Source organism: Anolis carolinensis, chromosome 3 (assembly GCF_035594765.1).
Source record: "Anolis carolinensis isolate JA03-04 chromosome 3, rAnoCar3.1.pri, whole genome shotgun sequence".
NCBI classification, from domain to species: domain Eukaryota; kingdom Metazoa; phylum Chordata; class Lepidosauria; order Squamata; family Dactyloidae; genus Anolis; species Anolis carolinensis.
In genome coordinates this window covers 101,700,400-101,720,696 of record NC_085843.1, presented here as the reverse complement: position 1 = coordinate 101,720,696, position 20,297 = coordinate 101,700,400, and the positions used below count along the sequence as shown (strand labels likewise).

General features: G+C 42.2%; 1 protein-coding gene across 1 annotated transcript in view; it reads right to left on the bottom strand.

The window, feature by feature from the left end:
- arhgap6 (Rho GTPase activating protein 6) overlaps nt 1–19,226 on the bottom strand; it is a 276,724-nt gene extending 257,498 nt beyond the window's left edge. The window contains exon 1 of the mRNA XM_062977254.1: nt 18,522–19,226. Within this exon, the coding sequence (XP_062833324.1) occupies nt 18,522–19,028 (507 nt within the window). The 5' untranslated portion in view covers nt 19,029–19,226. The remainder of the gene's footprint in view (nt 1–18,521) is intronic.
- Nucleotides 19,227–20,297: the final 1,071 nt, after the last annotated feature.

Genomic DNA, 20,297 nt, shown 5'->3' with positions numbered 1-20,297 from the left:
ACAGAAAAGCTAAAATCAGGACAGTAAAAGAACAACACCCAGAAAATGGGAATTCCAGACAGGAAACAATCAGGGCCAGCTAATACCTCCCAACAAAGGATTCCCCCAGGTAGGAAGCAGCCAGGCTTTGAAGCTGCAAGGCTATTCAATGCTAATCAAGGTGACCAATTGCAACATTCACACTTGCCTCCCACAGACAAGAGTTCTTTCTCCCACCCTGGACCTTCCACAGATATATAAACCCCACTTGCCTAGCTTCGCACAGACGTCAAAACCTCTGAGTATGTCTGCCACAGATGTGGGTGAAACGTCAGGAGAGAATGCTTCTGGCACATGGCCATAGAGCCCGGAATACATACCACAACAGTGTGATCCTGGCCATGAAAGCTTTCGACAACACAACCACAGTATCCATTCAAGTTCATGTAGCGTGGTATGGAGACCTGTATTGGGGGGAGGGAGGGTGCGAATCTGGGCCCCTGGGAGTCGTAGTCCTCCCTCCCTCCCCGGGAGCAGCCGAGGATGGGCCTGGCCCACACCCCCTCGCATCCCGGGCCTCTTCCTCCTCACCGCCGGGCCCCTCTCTGTCTCTCTCGGTCTCTCCATTCCCGGCTCCATCCGCCGCCTTCCCGCCTCACAGAGAGACACCAGGTCTGAGCTGAGGTGAGGCGGCGGCGGCGGCGGCCATTTCCCCCCTCCGTCTTCCTCCTCCTCCTCGGCCTCCTTCCCCCTCGCCCCCTCCCATTGGCTGAGCCCGTGACGCCCCTTTTGCTGAAGGGCAAAAGGAAAGGGCCTGAATGGTGGGAGTTTGGGTGATTTGCAAAAGCTTTTTTTTCCTAACGAAAAAAACGACGAAATAAGAAAAAACGGCCTCTCGCGATTCGAAACCGCGATATCCAGACGTGTGGACAATCAAGGCCGTATATTGCTTCAAAACTAATGAAAATAACGAATTAATAACGGGTAACGGGGAAATCGAATTATTTGAGCAAGCCTAATATAAATGTATTCTTTGTAACATTAATACCATATTCTTAAATAAAATATTAGCAACAGCTCCCTCTGGGTGAAAACTAGATCACAGATTCCATCAGGATTAATAGAATCTCAGCATTAAGAACCACTAATGGCCCTTCCACACAACCATATAACCCAGAATCAAGGCAGATATCCACAGTATCAGCTTTGAACTGGGTTACATGAGTTCACAATTCCATATAATCCAGCTCAAAGCAGATACTGTGGAATTTTATACAGCTGTGTGGAAGGGCTTGTCTTATCCATAGAAACTGTTTGAATTACAAACTCCATATTTTGTCTCCATAGTGGCCCCCCGGCTCTGGAACTCTCTCCCCAGGGAGATTAGGCAGGCCCCTACCCTCCTTATTTTTCGGAAGAGCCTGAAAACTTGGCTCTTCCAACAGGCTTTTGGCGACTGATCTCCTTAGTTTACCCTGTTGTTTATCCTACTTTTATAGTATTTTTTACTCCTTAGCCATACATAGTTTTTAGGTGTATGCCTTCTTCAGCACTTTAATGGAATAATAGTCCCTGGTACCTATCTCTCTCTTAATTGCATCGTACAAAACTATTCACACTTTTCTGGCCCACTTCCCCTTTTAGGAGCCATCTCAGGATTTTATCAAAGTATGTTTATTGTGTATTGGTATATGTGATTTTATCTATTTATGATTTGTTTTTATTGTTGAGTTTTATATTGTTTATTGCCTGGGCTCGGCCCCATGTAAGCCACCCCGAGTCCCCTCGGGGAGATGGGGTGGGGTATAAAAATAAAATTATTATATTATTATTATTCTCAATGGCTTGGTAGGGCTGCTTGGGTTTGCAGTCCAAAAACATCTGGAGGGTCACATTATCCTTTTGCTTTTAAAATATGCAGCTAGGTAGAAATAGAACATCAACAAAAGAAAAGGAATGAATACTGAAAAGGCTTTAAGCTTTCCACCACATGTGTCGGAATTTTACTGGGAGGAAAACAATTGCTACAAGACTAAGCATCACAGGCTAAAGATGAAGTCTTTTGAAGAAATCACCAACAAAGGATCCAAGAAGAAACAGAACAGAAAACTGTAAAGGGATAATCAGTATGTTGTGTTGGTTATGGGAAAAGTTTAGTAAATTTAAAAATAGATAGGCAAACAGATAGATAGATAGGAAGATCATTCAAAAAGTAATGCCTAACATTTGTTTTCTCAGCAAAGATGCACTTTTGCATGTTGAAATCTGATGTTTCAACCCCACATGTACTGAGTTTCAAGGCATTCCAAAAGATAGTGGAGCCGTTAAAATGACATCTCTTGCAGACCCCTGTTACAGGGCCCTTCCACACAGCCATACCATATAACCCAGAATAGCAAGGCAGATAATCCACAGTATCTGCTTTGAACTGGGTTATCTGAGTCCACACTGTCATATATTCCAGTTCAAAGTAGATAATGTAGGATTTTATTCAGCTGCGTGGAAGGGGCCTGAGTTGTCGTGGATAGATCATTTCTTGATCAGAGTATCATGGCTATGATCTGTCTCTGAAGGGTAATGGACCTGTTAAGATGGTTTGCCCTTGAAGGCAAAGTGTACAGCTAGTTTTATATGAAAAGGGAGTAGTATAGCTACTTTGCTTTTCAATAGAAAGTATAAGTGGTATACGTTCTTTCATTCCAAATTATACTTCTGTGTTATAGCTTTCTTTCCTAAAATATTGCTTCCGAGTCAGTTGTGAGGCCAAAAAAGGCTTCAGTCACCTAATAAACACACAAAATGCATCACCAACTCTATAAAGATTAACAAAATATTTCTCAGCTGTTGCTTGATGAAGTATCTAGTACACTTAAGAAATCCAAGGTTGCTTGCCAGATGGTCTATCTAACAGTTTAAAAAAAGAATGTACTAAGTAATATATTGTTATCTTTATTTGAACACTAAATCATATTGGTCATTAAAATTCTAATTCTCTTTGGGATATGTGAAATATGAGTATATAGACTACATTTATAAGACTTGCAAACAGAGCACATTTTTTTTTAAAAAAATTAAACTAAACAGCTTATCTGGAAAATAATAGTTCATGCCTTTGGGAAGAGATGGCATAAAATAAAGATTATTATTATTATTTCTCAAAACCTCTGAGGATGTCTGCCATAGATGTGGGTGAAATATCAGGAGGGAATGACTCTGGAAATGGCCATACAGCCCAGAAAACTCAAAACATCATCATCATCATCATCATCATCATCATCATCATCATCATCATCATCATTATGCCTCTATACAAAACAATAGCAAACAAACAAAAGTCCTGTTATGATTTTTTTCTGATTAAACATACAAGGAAATCGATTTTGTCCCTCTGTAGCTCTTATCTGATGATGAGAGCCTCCCCTGTTCATTGAAGTTCTTCATAGAATTCAAAATTAAATCTGATCCATTCACTATTCATTCTGAATGAGAGTTTTACTCTTGTTTTGCACTACAACCGCCTGAATCGCCAAACCATTATTGGTTGAGAAATTCTGGTAACAGTAATTTTTAAAAAGTAACGTTTACAAGTTCTGTTCTAAATTGTGAGTTCTTAGTCAGAAATTTCAATTTGTACATAGACCGCAATGCAAGCATAAATGAAGGGAAAAAGTACAAGCAGTCAGTGTGGAAGATGAACACCTGTACAGATCTAATATTAAAACCATATGCAAAAGAGGGGCAAACCCTTACTACGTAGATGCATCTCTAAAATATCTACTTGCTGAAAAATATTATTTTGTGCAATGAAAAGCATAGAATCAAAGAATATGAAATCTGGGTATACTTCTTGTTGTTCAGATGCCACAAAACGGTAAACTCATGTTGAGTGGAAGCTTGGGCGAGATGGGTCTTTTAAGAGTGTAAATTGGTTTATAAAATTAGGGTTGGGTAGGAATGAATAATGTATTAATTCTCTGAATAACTTCCCCAATTTATAAAGCAATAATTTTAAGAATGTTGATCCTTGTCAGGTCAAGAGTTTTCACAACAAAGACTGTTTGGATATCCTTATGGGGAGGGGGAGCACTCTCTCTAATCCTAATAATTGCCCAAGTCTATTTTAGTTGTAAAACATCTAACAGTTTAAAGTATCCAGGAGGTGTACAATGAGACATTTATCCTACTATTCCAGTTTTCTCATCACAACATAATATGAAGGGTTAAAGTATAAAACAAACATTCCTTTCCCTACAGTGTGACTATAAGGTTCATGACTAGTTTCAGAATTCCTTATTCAGCCTCAACAGTCAGGTCAGCCCTATATGAAAACTGCGGAAGGTCAGCTGAAAAACTATTCATTTGACCTCCAAGGTAGCAGGTTCAGACTACAGAAAATGAAGTTGTTAACTATTTCTCTCTCAAACCACACACTCATGATTTCTCAGACCACATGTTATCTTAGGGTAGATCTAAAACACTGTAGAATTAATAAACTTTGACACAACTTTAACTGGCATGGCTCAACTGTATGGAATCATGGGAGTTGTTGTTGTGATGGAGTCTTCAAGTAGAGATACTACTAGTTATATTAGAAGCAGAGCCGGCTCTAGGTATTTTTCAAGTGTAGGCGAACAGAATTTTGCCCCCCCCCCAAAAAAAATCACTTAAAAATAAAAGCATTAGATAAGCAAAAATGTTGGATAATTAGGAGAGTTTAAGGAAAAGCCTATTAAACATCAAATTACATTAAGATTTTACAAATTAAGCACCAAAACATCATGTTTTACAACAAATCAACAGAAAAAGCAGTCTCGACTGCGCCCCTGTATGTTTAGCGCCCTAAGTGACCGCTTAATTCGCCTCATTGTTGGACCGGCTCTGATTAGAAGAGGCAGGAAGACGACTCGTGAGCAAGACTCTGATGAGGAGCAACAAAGGAAGAGAATCTGGGAAATACTTATGGAGCCCACTGATGATGATACCTTTGAGGGTTTTGAAGGGGATTATGGGGCTGGGAGTCAGGAGGATGGGATGTCAGACTCTGGGAGTGAGGACATGGAATGGACTAAGGGTCAGGAGATCCGGGAGATTCTTGAGGAACCCACAAGCAGTGGTACATTTGAGGGATGGCACAAAGAAGAAACAGATGGATCCTGGGGAGTTATGGGTTTGGATAGAAGGTGGTCTGGCTGGAGAGATCGTAGAAGTGCTGCAGCTGGAGGTGGGGCGTTGGGCGACTCCAGCTCTGATGAGGATTTGCAGCAACCAGCTGTGGATGGGGCATTGGCTGGCTCAAGTTTGGAGGAGGACTTGTAGATAAAAGTAGGTTTGTTGCTAATGTAACTTTGCAATCGGCAAGATGTTTTCTTGGGCGCTTTTCGGGATCTCTGTTTCAGAAGACGTGTTTGGAAGACTGCTTTGGGACGTGTTAACCCGGGTTTTTAGGTGGCAACGGGGGCTGGCATTGTGTGGGTTTGTGCTGGATTGTCCTGTGTTGGTTTTATGCATTAGCTGCCGGCTTGCCTCCATCGCTTTGGCTCTTTGTGTTGACCTTGGACTGGAATTCAGTGACGCTGACTTCTCCCTGACGATTTGGACTGGAATTCGGTGACTCTGACTTCTTCCTGACGGCTTGGACTGGAACTTGATGCCTGTGACTCTCCCTAACAACACAGATCGGATGTGGCGGCTGTGACTTCTCCTTTAAAACATGGTTTAGCTTTAACTACGTTTCAGGGCATTGTGTGGCCGTTGGTCACTGTGGGTAACTACTGGTAGCTTTCCTGTGTTTGTTTAGCTCCAACCAGCAGGTGGAGTGAGTTTCCAGCTTTTTCAACTAAATTTGTTTTAATCTGGATTATTTCCCAGGATAATCCAGATTATATCCTGAGTTTGGATTTTTCGAGTTCTTTTTGGACATTATCATCTCACACTGAAGAAAAAGTGTTTTTGAGCCTCTTTTGGTTGTTTCTTAGGCTCCTTTGTGTTGTTTTTGCAATAAACTGAGTTGTTTATATTGGCTGGCATCTGACTCGTAACAGTTGTCATGTAGAGATGCCCCAGCATTATTTTTAATAAATAAGGCTAAAAACTTTGTAAAACTACAATTCCTATTGAGCCATGGCAGTTAAAGTCACATCCAACTGCATTAATACTACAATGTAGATGCACTCTAAATCTTATAAGGATTATACAAATTTTATCTAGCTGGACCTCAGTGTCCAATAAATAATGCATGAAGTAGCAAATTGATAAAGATACATTCAGATACTGAATTAATTTAATTCAACTAAAGCTTAGATCACATCGAATATAAAGTTCCTTAATACACAACCAGGAATTACACACATAAACACATACATGTACACACAGTATGACTCCCATATCAATGGGGAATACATACCGTGACTTACCATAATTGGCAAACATCACGGATTATAGCAAATCCTATTGAGCAAGCAACTCTAGGTGGAAGCATACCATAGCATAGACTCAAGTTGGAGAATCCCGAAAATGTCTAGAGATGAAACAGCAGGTAAATGAAACTGTGGGTACTTGTCCTGCAAATACAGGACTTGTACTATGTATTAAATAAATCTCCAGAGCATGCAACACTTCCACCATGTTGACAACTATCATTAACATGCAGCTATCTTAAAATTAAGAAATTCGTACTATTTCTTTTTAAATATTTTAAGAGTTTGGGAAAACAAGCAATTCAAACAGCCGATAATACCGAGTTGTATGAAAATAAATCTAAAGGAAATGTTATCCCATTTAAAGAAATAATATGCTCAGGAAAAATCACATATTTAATTCAATAAGCATAGATTCACTTAATTATAAAATGTATGCTTCCTCTAATGTTGGCCACAGTATACACCTTTTCATGTACATGCATGGCATGTCTGTCAATTTTGAAATATTATATATAAATACGAGATCTGGTGTCTCCCAGATTAGAGTTGAGTTTCACTTAAAGCTTGAATGAAACAGAAATCCAACTGATTGCAGCTACAATCTAAAATTTGTTTCACCATGGTCCATGCAAAAATTGAACCAAAACAGGTAACTTTACCTTCCCCAGAAAAAAGGTTACATTTCCTGCTTATTATTACACTTCCATGAAAATGTTCAGAATGTCAATTTAAGTCTATCACATTTGGTCAAAATTAATCCAAAAATGTATATTCTAGCCCAAAAAAGTATAGATATCTGAAATGCAATTAAGAGAGTTTCTGAAAATAATTTAGATCCTTACTGCTTCCAAATTGACTTCAACATGGTGATCCAACATATGGTAACCCAAGAATCCCTGCCATTAACTGTCCTACCCACGTCTTGAAACTGCAGGGCCGTGGCTTCCTGTAATCCACCTGTAATGGGGTCTTCCTTTTTTCTACTGCCTTCCCCTTTAACAAACATTACATTTTTTTCCATCTCATGATATGCCTGAAGTACAACAGCCTCAGTTTACTCATCTTGAGGCATGATTTCTTCTAAGACCCATTCATGTGTAGAAGTCCATGATATTTGCAGAACTATTCCCAAGCACCACCTTTCAAATGAGTTGATTTTCTTCTTGTCACTTTTCTTCTCTGTCCAGTTTTGACAACCAAACACAAAAATTGGAAATATTAAGGCCTGGATGATTCTGATATTAATATTTAAAGATACACTTGAGGATATTATCTAGCTCCTTCATGGCTGCTATTCCAAGGCAGTCTTCTGCCTTTTTGAGTATAGTCTCCATTTTGGTTAATAATTATGTCAAAGTATATGGTATTTTTAACAATCAGAATATCCATGTAAATAATCTGTGGTCTTCATTTTATCCATTGAGATAGCCCACTTTGCTTGGTGACTCCATGATGAATCATGCATTGAGACAAATGCTATTCACATTTCCTCGTCCACTCCACACACACACACACCAGCATTTACAGGCAATTCTGTGAAAGTGCTCTCAGAGCAGCTATATCTAATTTGACCTGGGTGGCCAAAAAATATGTTTATATAAAGTAGCAGATTCACAATAATTTCCTGTGGGTTCCTCATAAATGTTACAATGCAGCACATAACGGCTAATATTACAAAAGTCTTGGCTCCAGAGACACAGACCCAATGCTCTGAAATACCATGATGCTAAAACATTGTGAAGGTATAATTTTGAAATATAAGCCCAGCAAACTCTAATGCACAGCTATAGATGCAGTCATAAAAATATCTCTCCGATGCAATCTTAAAACAATGCAGGTAATAGGAAAATAATGAGATCCGAATAGTCTCCGTAACTGAATCACATTTTTTCTTTAAATTCTTTTTACCAAACATAAAAACCAAATCCAGAGATAACTCTCTCGTGATGTGAAAGTCAATAGGAAAAGCATACCCAAGACTCACAGCAATGTGCCTCCTGATCTATTAGTTACTACAGGCAGCCCCTAAGTTAAGAATAAGATAGGTTCTGTAGGTTTGTTCTTAAGCTGAATTTGTTTGTAAGTCAGAACAGGTACATTTTTAAGTGTAACACTAGCATTTATATACACACACACACACACACACACACACATATGCTTTGGATAGCATTGTGGTGTTTGTTTTGCTGTCTGTGCCCCTGTTCAGAAGGTTTCACCTCACTTTCTGTCTAATTGGATTTTGAAAAATGTGGCTTGTTCTGGAAACAAGGATTGGTAATCAATCTGTAGTAGAGACACCTTTTGTCACGATAACTCTTTCAGGATTGAACTTCCCTTGTGATGAGTAGATTCCTCTCACTTCCTGCTGTTTCACCCACATTCTTAATTATGAGTTGTTTGTAAGTCGCATGTTCCTAACTCGAAGGCTGTCCGTATTTAGTAAAAGGTGCTGTGATTTGTTTCTCTCCTAACAAAGTAGAAAAAGAAGCATTTAAAAACTGGGGAGAAAAATAAGTCAGACAAGAAGCTGCACCTTTTCACTGACACAGTAGAGATTTTGAACTGCAGCTCCCAACATTTGTCATCTATGCCTATGCTGGTTAGTGTTGATGGGAGATACAGTACAATATTTGGACAACTGGAGCGTCCCAACCCTTGTGGTGAGCACCACAGAGCAAAGTTCTTTAATTTGTTGAACTGTTGCTACTTCAAAGGTGAGTCATTTTGCAGCATGTACCTGCATGCTGTTCATGCAAAACAAACCGTTTTGCCTGACGTTCCCTGGCTTATCATATCATCCAGTCACTGATTCAACTGGACAATGTCAGATGTAGTTAACAAGATTTCTATTGCTTTGAAGGCTAATACGTTCTGCACAGATCATAAAATTTGTTATCTCTAACTTGAATCTCAGGTTTAGGAGAAACATGGGAAAAAATTAAATACATGATTAAATAAATATTTAATCATAGTCATCCATCTCATACTGTTATGGTTTTCAATTATCATGAGCGCCCTCCTCCATGCATAAAGATGGTGAAAACTTCTGCTCTTTCTTTACTTTAGCTAAAGTTTAATATTATGTTCAACTCAGGAGACCGTGGTTTTGTTCTTACCAAAACTGGTGAACAAACCATGTGCTGAACCATGAGTTCATTCTGTAGTACTAACAGCTAAGTTTATTAAACATAAAATATAGTTCCCCCGGGACTTGCCTTATCCAGAATTTTGGCTTCAGAACTATGTAAAAGCAAAAATCTTGACCTTCCTCTTTGGCAAGAGAAGGAAATACATGCAAGCCTAAGGCTTACCACTGCAAAAACTCATTTGTGGTCATTTGAATTATTATCTTGTGGCTCATGTCAACAAACCTTAAGGTACAGTTAGTTCACTTCTCCAGATCTCTGATGCTGGATAGCATTTAATTAATGGCATTTAATTAAAATTGTCCAGCAAACCCATTTAATACAGTCATATGCTTGGTTCTATGAATAAATTTATGAACGCATTTATACCACAGCAAAAACAGAATTAAGCATTTCAACTTTAATAAGCTGTTAGTGCTAGGATGCCCAATATGTCTACATGTACTATGTACTTTTGTGTATATATGAAAGTGGACATATACATGTGTGTGCATGTTTCTATTGTTCTGTAGCTTGACCGGCATTGCGGCTAAAGTCTAATATTTTGATCATACTCCTGCAAGAATACCACTTCTAGACTTATCTGGAAGACACACACAACTACAGGATCTATCTGTTTCTTTGAACCAGTCTGGAAGCAATGCAAGGCACTGGTAGCAATGCAAAGTACACCTTTAATGATCTGCAGTAAAACAGAGTTGGGTGATGTTTCATACTGTAAACAACTGTTTGTATGTTATGCCATTCATGCTTAAAAGCCATACGCTAGTTTGTATTCAATACATAAAAAAGTAAGGCAAAAGAGTGCAAACACTCCTTCTGACTAGATTTAAGATCGTCTGCTTGAATGCTCAGGACTGTAAAACTGTGCTCTGCAAAAAAGGCATGCTGGATCAAGACCTCTGCAGTTATTTTAGGTCAAAATAGACAAGCAAACAGTAATCTCATATTTAGATCTATCCTCCTTTGACAATACAATATTTCATTGTGTGTCCCTGCTACTGAAACAGCTCATCCTATAAATTATTTGATGGCTGCCTAATAAAGATACAAACATCTGGATTAAAGAAGACAAACATCCATCAACTTTTCTACCTTTTGAACTGCATTTCAACACCAAAATTTCAACACCCTTTTATTCAGCATGTGTACTTCTAATATTACTCAATTGAAATCTCATCCTCAGAATCAATTCCAACAGTCAACCAGCTCTTGCATGCACATACAAAACAAAAATGTCAAGAAACGATCCTGGAAATTGAGCAATGTAAACCACTGGCACTAGTCCTTCATTTATGTGAACTGAAAGGAAGAAGCCGCCATGATAAAATCCTCATTTGAAAGTATTCTCAGTCTTTGTTATGGACCAAATCCTCTGTAAAGGAAAACAATATGCCATTCTTGTTCTTGTTTGACTTTTGTATTGTATGTTTCAGATTGTATGAGTGCAAGTACAGACTGGCAAGTTTCACCCTGCTCTGGAAGCCTTTTTATCTGAAGAGCAGGGTGAAAATATATTAATTTAATGTAATTAATGATATGTACATACAAGTCAGGCATTTAACTCAACTAGACTGGCTGTTCACATCAGCAATTATTTATACACTAAAACCTGGCAACTGTTTGTCTGTTAAGCTTTGGCTGTGAAATAAAACTAGACAGTTGAAATACTTTTGCATTTTGCACTTAGCACTCTGTTCTCCAATACGAGGCTATTTTACTCAAGAATGCTACATTCACAATGGGAGCACTAGAACCGGATTTAGGGTGTATTAAGATGTCCCTGTCTGGAAATACACACAATTGCATCCCAAAATAAAGATTGGGATAGGATTTAGCAAGGAAAGATAGAAGATTGCAGTTGCTACAGGTCCAAGAGGTAGTGTGAACAAATCCTAAGCTGTTCCAAATTTAAACAGAGCCTATATTAAAATAATATTGGTTGCTTGCTACAGCCAAGTACTATTGGTAGGATTGCTAGTCCTGTAAGGCTATATTTCCAACTGCATCAAAATGTGTGCACACTAGTTTCAATTTATGAATAAAATGCAATGTCTGACTAGATATAACTCTTATTACAAGCACCAGTTTTTCCGATCCAGGTTCAGCTATGTTTGGTGAGATAGTTCATCCCCCTTTTTGTCCAACAAATTAAAAAATGTACCTCACATCAATCTGCAGAATCTACAGAACATTTACATATTCTCATGTACAATACTACAGTTTCATGGTCACATCATCATCACATCGTACAACTAACAAGTTTTCAAAAGTAGCCTGAGTTAATACGACAGAAATATAATTAGTCTTAACAGGACCATGCATGCATACTGTTAAACATTTGCAATTGCAGAAAGAACTTTTATATGCTCATTACAACTATATATGGAATAAACTGAGTGAGCAGAAGTTTGCCCTACAAACACAGAGCGTGTATTTCAATTGAAGTTTTAACCATTCTCTTCTGCTACTAGAAAATAACATCATAAACATATGAATGGAGAAAGCAAAGTAATTTATTCTTGTATGCTTTTTTGAGAAGTTATGTAATCAAACAATAAAACCAGCTTGTTTGATGAGGAAATTTTAGGAATTCACAAAAATGAAGTGACCTTTTAAACGTTCTCCTGGCGTCAGAAATGCAGTTGAAAGGGATAAAATAACAGTCCCAAAAGACATTACGGGTGAGGTTGCCTGATGTGACTATATTGCTTTTTTAACCTGGTATTATTTCCTGCTTGGTTAATATAAAAAAAAACCTTTCTCTATTTGTGTTTTCTACCTACTAAGGAATCTCTGCATTGTGCCTCAGGATGCAGACAGATCTGGATTTCATATTTTTCAAACAAGGAGAATCAACTGTTGTACTTTTTCCTTCCTGGCAATGCTAAGAACACTCCAAGGTGCAGTTGGAAAACATCACAGCATCACTTGTCCCTTTGGGAGTCACTCTGTAAGGGACTGAGGACCAATTTTCCCACCCCAAGTCCCAATGCAGGCCATACCAGCCTCCCAAATGTGAAGGAAACAAAAATAAATAAAACTGGAAGTGTCAGAAAGTCCCCATGATATGATTTAATGCACTCATTTCAGCAAAGCTTTTTCTGTTTATTTAAGTCAATTTTCATGAGCTGATCTTACCATCTAAACTGATGCTGCAAAAAGAGGAAGTAATTTGGTTAAGAAACCTCATTAAAATGTCTTATTTTTGTAGAAAGGTATTCCATAAGAACAAGAGCAGTTCTCTTCCTACAGACCATTAGATAAGTGTGTTTCCGTTCCTCACAAACTTCAATCCAAATTCTCACTCATGAAACCAGAAAGCGCATGAGCTTCTTGCAGTTCCTTTATTGCCACTATTTAGGACAACGGGCCAAACACCTTAACAATTCTGTCTAAATCAGAAGTGATGGCTTATGGCTTCCAAAGAAAATCATGATTCAGAGCTTGCTTTGTAGCTCATGTACAGAAATGGCTGTGACATAAATCTCAAATGTATCCTGGCTTACTGATCCAGGATTTGATCATGAATGCAAACAGTAATTAGTATTGTCTTGAGCTGATAACCACTGTCTCTGCAAATGAAACCTGTAAAGTAGCCATGATTTCAACAGCTAAGGACATCTCACAGCCCCCTCTGTCTCTTTCCTCCCAAACATTTTCTCTTTCTCCAAACCTTTGGCCATTTATGTCAAATGACAATGCATTCTTGTTACTGGAGGCTTGCAGCGCCTTACATTATAAATGTGTGATTCATATAGTACTTTATTTGATCACACTTGGATTTATTTATCTTGCCTATTTTCCAAAGTGGGATCCAAGGTTTCTCACAACAAAAATGAAGACAATGTACAACGAAGCACTGCCAAATACAAAATTCAATATCTCTCAATAACAACAACCATGTTAGTCTTGAGTATTCCACTACTTGGTCCCTGGTCAAAGTGGTCTCCGGTCAAGGGGGTTCCCAGTCAAGGTGGTTCCCAGTCAAAGTGGTCCCTGGTCAAGTGGCCCCTGGTCAAAGAAGGGTTGGGAACCACTGGTCTAACTGCTTCATCCTTCTAGGTGGTAATCTGATTACAAAATTTTTAAACAACATTTTGTAACCAGTCACAAATAGCTCTTTGAATGGGGATGGGATATGGGTGAACTAGACAACTACAACACAACAGCATTTTTCTCATATTCATTAGCTCTATACTTGGAAATTGGATGAACTGCTGATTTATGAAACTGCTCAAACTTATATTTTCATGTTTAAATATAAGCGGCTGTTATTCATACCACTGAGCCCTTAGAAAGACTATAGTACTTTTCCTACATCTATTAAGTCATCAAAAGACAACAAAGAATAGCCAAACTAGGATGCAGGTTAGACAAACATTCACCCAGAACATACATAGTAATTAACATGACTTGCCTTTATTTAGTAGAATATAATCAGGGTTTATCAGGAACTTCCCTGCTACTGGAATTTGGTTTTGGGAACGATGCAAAAATACTAAAGCAAATTTAGAGCATCTTCTCCTCTGCACTAGAGCCGCATGTAATGTCGACTAAGATTCCAAACTTTCAGACATGTGAAAGCCTATGTGAAAGCCCAGTCTCTATCACTTTTTTAAAAAGGACAGAAAAAGAAAGTGTCTACACCAGACATGGACAAACTTGGGCCCTCCAGGTGTTCTGGACTTCAACTTCCACAGTTGCTAACAGCCTACTGGATTATCTGTTTTGAACTGGATTATCTGAGTCCACAGTTTGCCCATGCCTGATCTACACCAATGGAAAACACATGGTTCTTCAGATGTTGTGGCACTACAGTACCTATCATGCCCCACTATGGCAGGATAGTTTAGGCTGATGGAAATTGGAGTCCAAAACCTACAATTTCTCCAGTTCTAGTCTCTACATTTTGAGCACAGTGGATGAGTGATTCCATGCTCGAGGACTCGTAAGACTGTTTTGGGTTTTAGTTCCAATTTTAAAGGAGCTATCTGAGGTGCTAAATCTATTTTTCAGGTAGCTTTCAGAATGCTGAATAGCTCCTTCAAAATACAAATGAGACTTCACAGTACTTTTGCCTTGTCAATATGTTGGTGTACACTAACAGGGAAACCACCAGCCACTGCTGACAAGGAACATTTATTTGATGTAGCGACTTGGCCACGGTGGTCCACGCTCTGGTTACAGCTCGTTTGGACTACTGCAACGCGCTCTACGTGGGGCTGCCTTTGAAGACGGCTCGGAAGCTCCAACTAGTACAACGGGCGGCAGCCAGACTAATAACAGGAGCGGCTTACAGGGAGCGTACTACTCCCATGCTGAGCCAGCTCCACTGGCTGCCGATATGCTACCGAGCCCAATTCAAAGTGCTGGTTTTGACCTACAAAGCCCTAAATGGTTCTGGCCCATCTTACCTGTCCGAACGTATTTCCCCCTATGAGCCTTCTAGAACTCTCAGATCATCGGGGGAGGCCCTGCTCTCGGTCCCACCAGCCTCGCAGGTAAGGCTGGTGGGAACGAGGGACAGGGCCTTCTCGGTGGTGGCTCCTCGGCTGTGGAACACCCTCCCCAGCAACATACGGCAGATACCAACTCTCCTAGGCTTCAGGAAAGCCTTAAAGACATGGCTGTGCACACAAGCTTTTAATGAATAAGAACATGGACTTTACTTGACCTGTACGAAGAATCGAGGATTCTGGATGAATGGATTTTAATCTTGGACATTCTTAAAATTTTATATAATGTGATTTTATTTTGTAATGGTACTTGTTTTATATGAACTGTTGTTTTGTAGATTGTTTTATATGAATTGTTGTTTTTACATTGTTTTTAGGCATTGAATTTTTGCCTGTTTACTGTAAGCCGCTTTGAGTCTCCTCGGAGAGAAAGGCGGGGTAAAAGTGATGTAAATAAATAAATAATAAATAAATAAAAGGGAGCCTTTCTGAACTTCCCAAGCACAGCGGTGGAGGAGAAGAGAGTCTTCCCTGTAAGTCTGCAGCCAGCCATGCCACTGGACTGCTTGATCATCATAATCAACATTTAAGTGCTTCATATACCTTTTCATGTTTACAACATCCCTATAAATCTCAGTGGATGAGCAGCTGACATTAAGAGTTAGCAATTTGCCTAAAGCCTCCTAGTTTGAGAAAGAGAGGAAATTTGAGGACTTCTGCCTGTAATCACAGTCCACAACGGACAAACACAGAAGTCCTGAGGTCCAAATCTGCAAAGAGGTCCAAATCTACACTGACCACTTAATGTGTATTGAAGGCAGTTTGAAAATGCAGTGTTGAGATGATGTATGGCAAGAATGTGTGCAGGAATGCAAATAAAAGACCTTAAACCAAGGTAAGAAAATTGGGGATACTCCAAAATGGGACCCATAATGAGCATTAGCATTTGAAGGTGCAAACAACATTGCATGGTGAAACTGACTTAGTGACAGATGCTTTGGTGATCCACACACGCACACTGTGGAGGGAGTGATTTTAAAAATCTGAATCTTCTACAGCTGTGAAGCCAGATACTGCAAATCCTGGCACTGGGCTGGAGCTGACCTGTTTGATGCATATAAGCACCACCCAGGCCCTGATCTGGTTCCTGAGATTGGCATATGATCAGCTCCACGTTCAAATCTCTCACTCTTTTGCTGCTTTCATCCCACATTACGTGAGTAGTACAGATGTGCCTCATGTCCAGTGACCATGACTGCGGGGAAATTTACTCAGTGGCGAGGGCACTCAATGTGTGATACACGCACCCTGGGTATTTGGTCAGAAAGTGTGTAATCAGATCCAAAAGTAAAAACAGGCCCCATTAAAACTTGTAAGAAATATGGGCAACCAGATTTTCTAGCCCAGTGGTTCTCAACCTTTGGTCTTCCAGATGTTCTGGAGAGATTCCAACCTCTCCAGATGATTTAGCCAGGATGGTCAATGATGAAAGACCCCAAAATGTTGAGAATCCAGGGGTACATCTACACAATTAATGCAGTTTGATGCTCCTTGAACTGCCGTGGTTCAATGCTATGGAATCCTGGGATTTGAAGTTTGGGTGAGGCACTAGTAATCTTGGCAGAGGGCTAAAAATCTTATAGGACTAAACACACTGAGCCACAGCAGTTAAAGTGGTTCCAAACTGCATGAATTCTTCAGGGCAGATGCACCCAGGGTGTAAGTTAAAGTGGTTCCAAACTGCATGAATTCTGCAGGGCAGATGCACCCAGGGTGTAATCTGCTCCAAATAGGCCTGGAGGGTTTCAAACTTGCAACAAAAAGGGCAAACCAGAGTCTTTAGGTGAGTGGTCTTCAATCTTTGGCCCTCCAGAAGTTCTGGAGAGACTCCACCCCTCCAGATGTTCCAGATCAAGGCTGAGGAATGAGGAGTAGAAATTGAGAAACCTACACTGTTGATTTAAGGGAGTTTGAACCCCGCTTGAACTGCCATGGCTCAATATTGGAATCCCTGGAGCTGTCTTTTGGTTTGTTTGGGGGGGGGGGGGTCCGTGTCAGGAACAACTTGAGAAACTGCAAGTCGCTTCTGGTGTGAGAAAATTGGCCGTTGCAAGGACGTTGCCCAGGGGACGCCCAGATGTTTTACCATCCTGTGGGAGGCTTCTCTCATGTCCCTGTATGGGAAGCTAGAGCCGATAGATGGGAGCTCACCCTGTTCCCTGGATTCAAACTGCCAACCTTCCCACTGAGTAGGTGAGACACCAATGGCTTTCTCTGCACTGACATGCAGGCTAGAGAGTGCCAAGAACATGTAGCCCAAATCCAGCCAGTGTCCTCCACAAACACCATTCTGCCCCCCACCCACGTGAAGGCTTTCATGTGGGGACAATTTTACCCTAGATGTTCTGTTTTTCCTCCAGAATGGGCATCCCAGGGCTCCTTCATTTGGATTACCACTGTCTCTACCTTAACCCTTTTCTACCCTTTCCTATGGCATAGTTAACAGAGGAATTGATCAGCAACTGAACGAGAGGTTTGGAGAGAATTCACCATGATTTACCAGACTTGTACTTGACCTACATCCAGAGAGCACTGTGAACCCAACCAACAATAGATCTGGACCAAACTTGCCACAGATAATGGGAATCACAGGGAAGCCCCATGACCAACTGAACATACTGCAGGGTTTAGGGGACTGGACCTTGATTCTGGGAGTTGTAGTTCACCTACATCCAGTGATACTGTGACTCCCACCAACAATGGACCAGGACCAAACTTGCCACTGAGAATCTCATGATCAACTCAACATACTAGAGGGGCTAGTGGAAATTGATCTTGTTTTTTGGGAGTTGTAATTTACCTGCATCCAGAGAAACAGTGACTCCCAGCAATAATGGATCAGGACTACAATTGGCACAGAGAAGCCCCATGACCAACTGAACATAATGTAGAGGTTTAGGGGAATTGACCTTGATTTTGGGAGTTGTAGTTCACATGCCTCCAGATAGCACTGAACCCAGCTGATGTCATATCTGGACCAAACTTGGCACACAGACCCAACATGGCCAACTGTGCATACAGGCCTGATCTGGGGGTGATTGACCTCGGATCTGGGAGTTGTAGTTCACCCTTATCCAGAGAGCCCTGAACTCAGCCCATGAACGATGGATCTGGATTAAACCTGGCACACAGACCCAACATGGCCCGATGCAAATACTATCAGGGTTTGGGGAAGATTGCCCTGGGAATCCGGGAATTGTAGTTCACCCTTGTCCAGACAGCAGTGAACCCAGCCAACGATGGATCTGGACCAAACGTATGTGATATTACCTAACATCTCAAAACAAACAAGGCCTTTTTCTAATTTAAAAAAAAAGCACCGCCGGGTCTCCATGCGAGTAAATGAAAAATGTTGGCGAGTGGTCCCTGGTCAAAGTGGTCTCCCCTAGGGCATGGTGCCTGTCGGTGGCGATGCTGTTGCAGCGGCATTGGCGGCGGGGGGTGGCGGGGGCGCCTACCTGGGCTTTCCAGAGGGCGTAGCTGCAGGCGGGGCTCCTGGGCGGGTGGGCGCCCTTCCTCTGCTGGAGCCACTTCCTGGGCGAGAAGAAGATGCTGTTGGCGCCTCCGCCGCTGGGGGCGCCGCTGAGGGCGGAGGCGGAGGGCGCGCGGGCGAGGAAGGGCAGCTCCCAGGCCGTGTGGCGCTTCCCGCGCGCCGGCCCCGCGCCTCCCGCCTCGTACTCGAAGTGGCAGCTGCCCGAGGGCGACTTGTCCAGCGGGGTGCTGGGCGTGGAGAGCGAGGCGCAGGCCCCCGGGGGCAAGGCGGGCGGGCGCGAGCGGGCCAGGGAGGAGGACGACGCCGCCGCCGCCAGGCACTCTACCGGGGAAGGGCCGCCTCCTCGGCCGCGGGACAGCACGGCCGGGTCCAGGCTGCGCGTCTGGCGGAGCCTCCGCTTGGAGAGGCTCTTCGCGGCCGGAGGGGCCGAGGAGCAGGAGAAGACGCTGTTGAGGAGGCTCTGCGCAGACATCGCGGAGGAAGGAAGCCTCTCCTCCGGAGGGTCAGGGTCTCCTCGCCCGCCGGAGGGACGGAGGGAGGCTGTGCCTCGGCGGAAGGAGAGCCCGGTCCCCTCCCCTCCTCCCCTCCCTCCGGCCTGGGCTCGCTCCCTTCGCAGCCCCGCGCGGCGTGGGCTCCCCGTGGGCCCGGGACGAGCGCCTAATTTGGCCGCCGCCGCCGCCTCCTCCTCCTCCCCTCTCGCGTCGCTCTTCCCTCCCGCGCTCCCAGACGCGCAGAGTTGGAGCCATGCAGCCCAGCCCCTTTCTGCTAGGAACACACCATCCTCAAAGCCCTCCCGGCAGATGCCCATCCAGCCAATCAAGGCCAGCTAGAACCTCCCAACGAAACATTCCCCCAGGCAGAAAGCAGCCAGGCTTTGATGCTGCAGTGCTAATCAAGGAGCTCAATTGCAGCATTCACACTTGCCTCCAACAGACAGGAGTTCTGTCTCCCATTCTGGACCTTCCACAGTTATATAAACCTCCCTTGCTGAGTTTTTCCAACAGACCTCACAACCTCTGAGGATGCCTGCCCTAGATGTGGGCGAAAGGTCAGGAGAGAATGCTTCTGGAACATGGCTATACAGCCCGGGAAACTCACAGCAACCCATCCAGCCTCTACTTCCAAACCTCCCCCAGGCGCGCTCCCTGCTGAATCTCTTCCCCATGAAATCTCACTTGGGATCCATTGCTCCCTGTCCTAGCCGAAAGCCCCTTTCCTCTCAAATCGGGAGACGTGGCTCCCAGGCCCCCTCGCAGCCTTCTTCGCCCCAAGTGAAATGCACACTACTACCCAGCTCCCTCAGCCGCTCCTGGAATCCTCATAGAATAACAGTTGGAAGAGACCATATCCAGTCCAAGCCCCTGCCATGCAGGCAAAGCACAATCAAATATCCCTGACAGATGGCCAACCAGCCTCTGTTCAATAGTTCAAGGAAGGAGCTTCCACCATACGCCGAAACAGAGAGTTCCACTATGTCAGACTACACAGAGAAGCCATTGAAACCCGCAAGCATGTGGACAATTTCAACAGAAAGGGGGAAACCATGGAAGTGAACAAAATCTGGCTAGCAGTATTTAAAAAAACCCTATAAAATCAGGTCACTAAATAAAAAACAGCACTCAGAGATAGGGGAATTCCGGACAAGAAACAATCAGGGCCTGCTAACACCTCCCAACAAAGGATTACCCCAGACAGGAATCAGACAGGCTTTGAAGCTGCAAGGCTATTCGATGCTAATCAA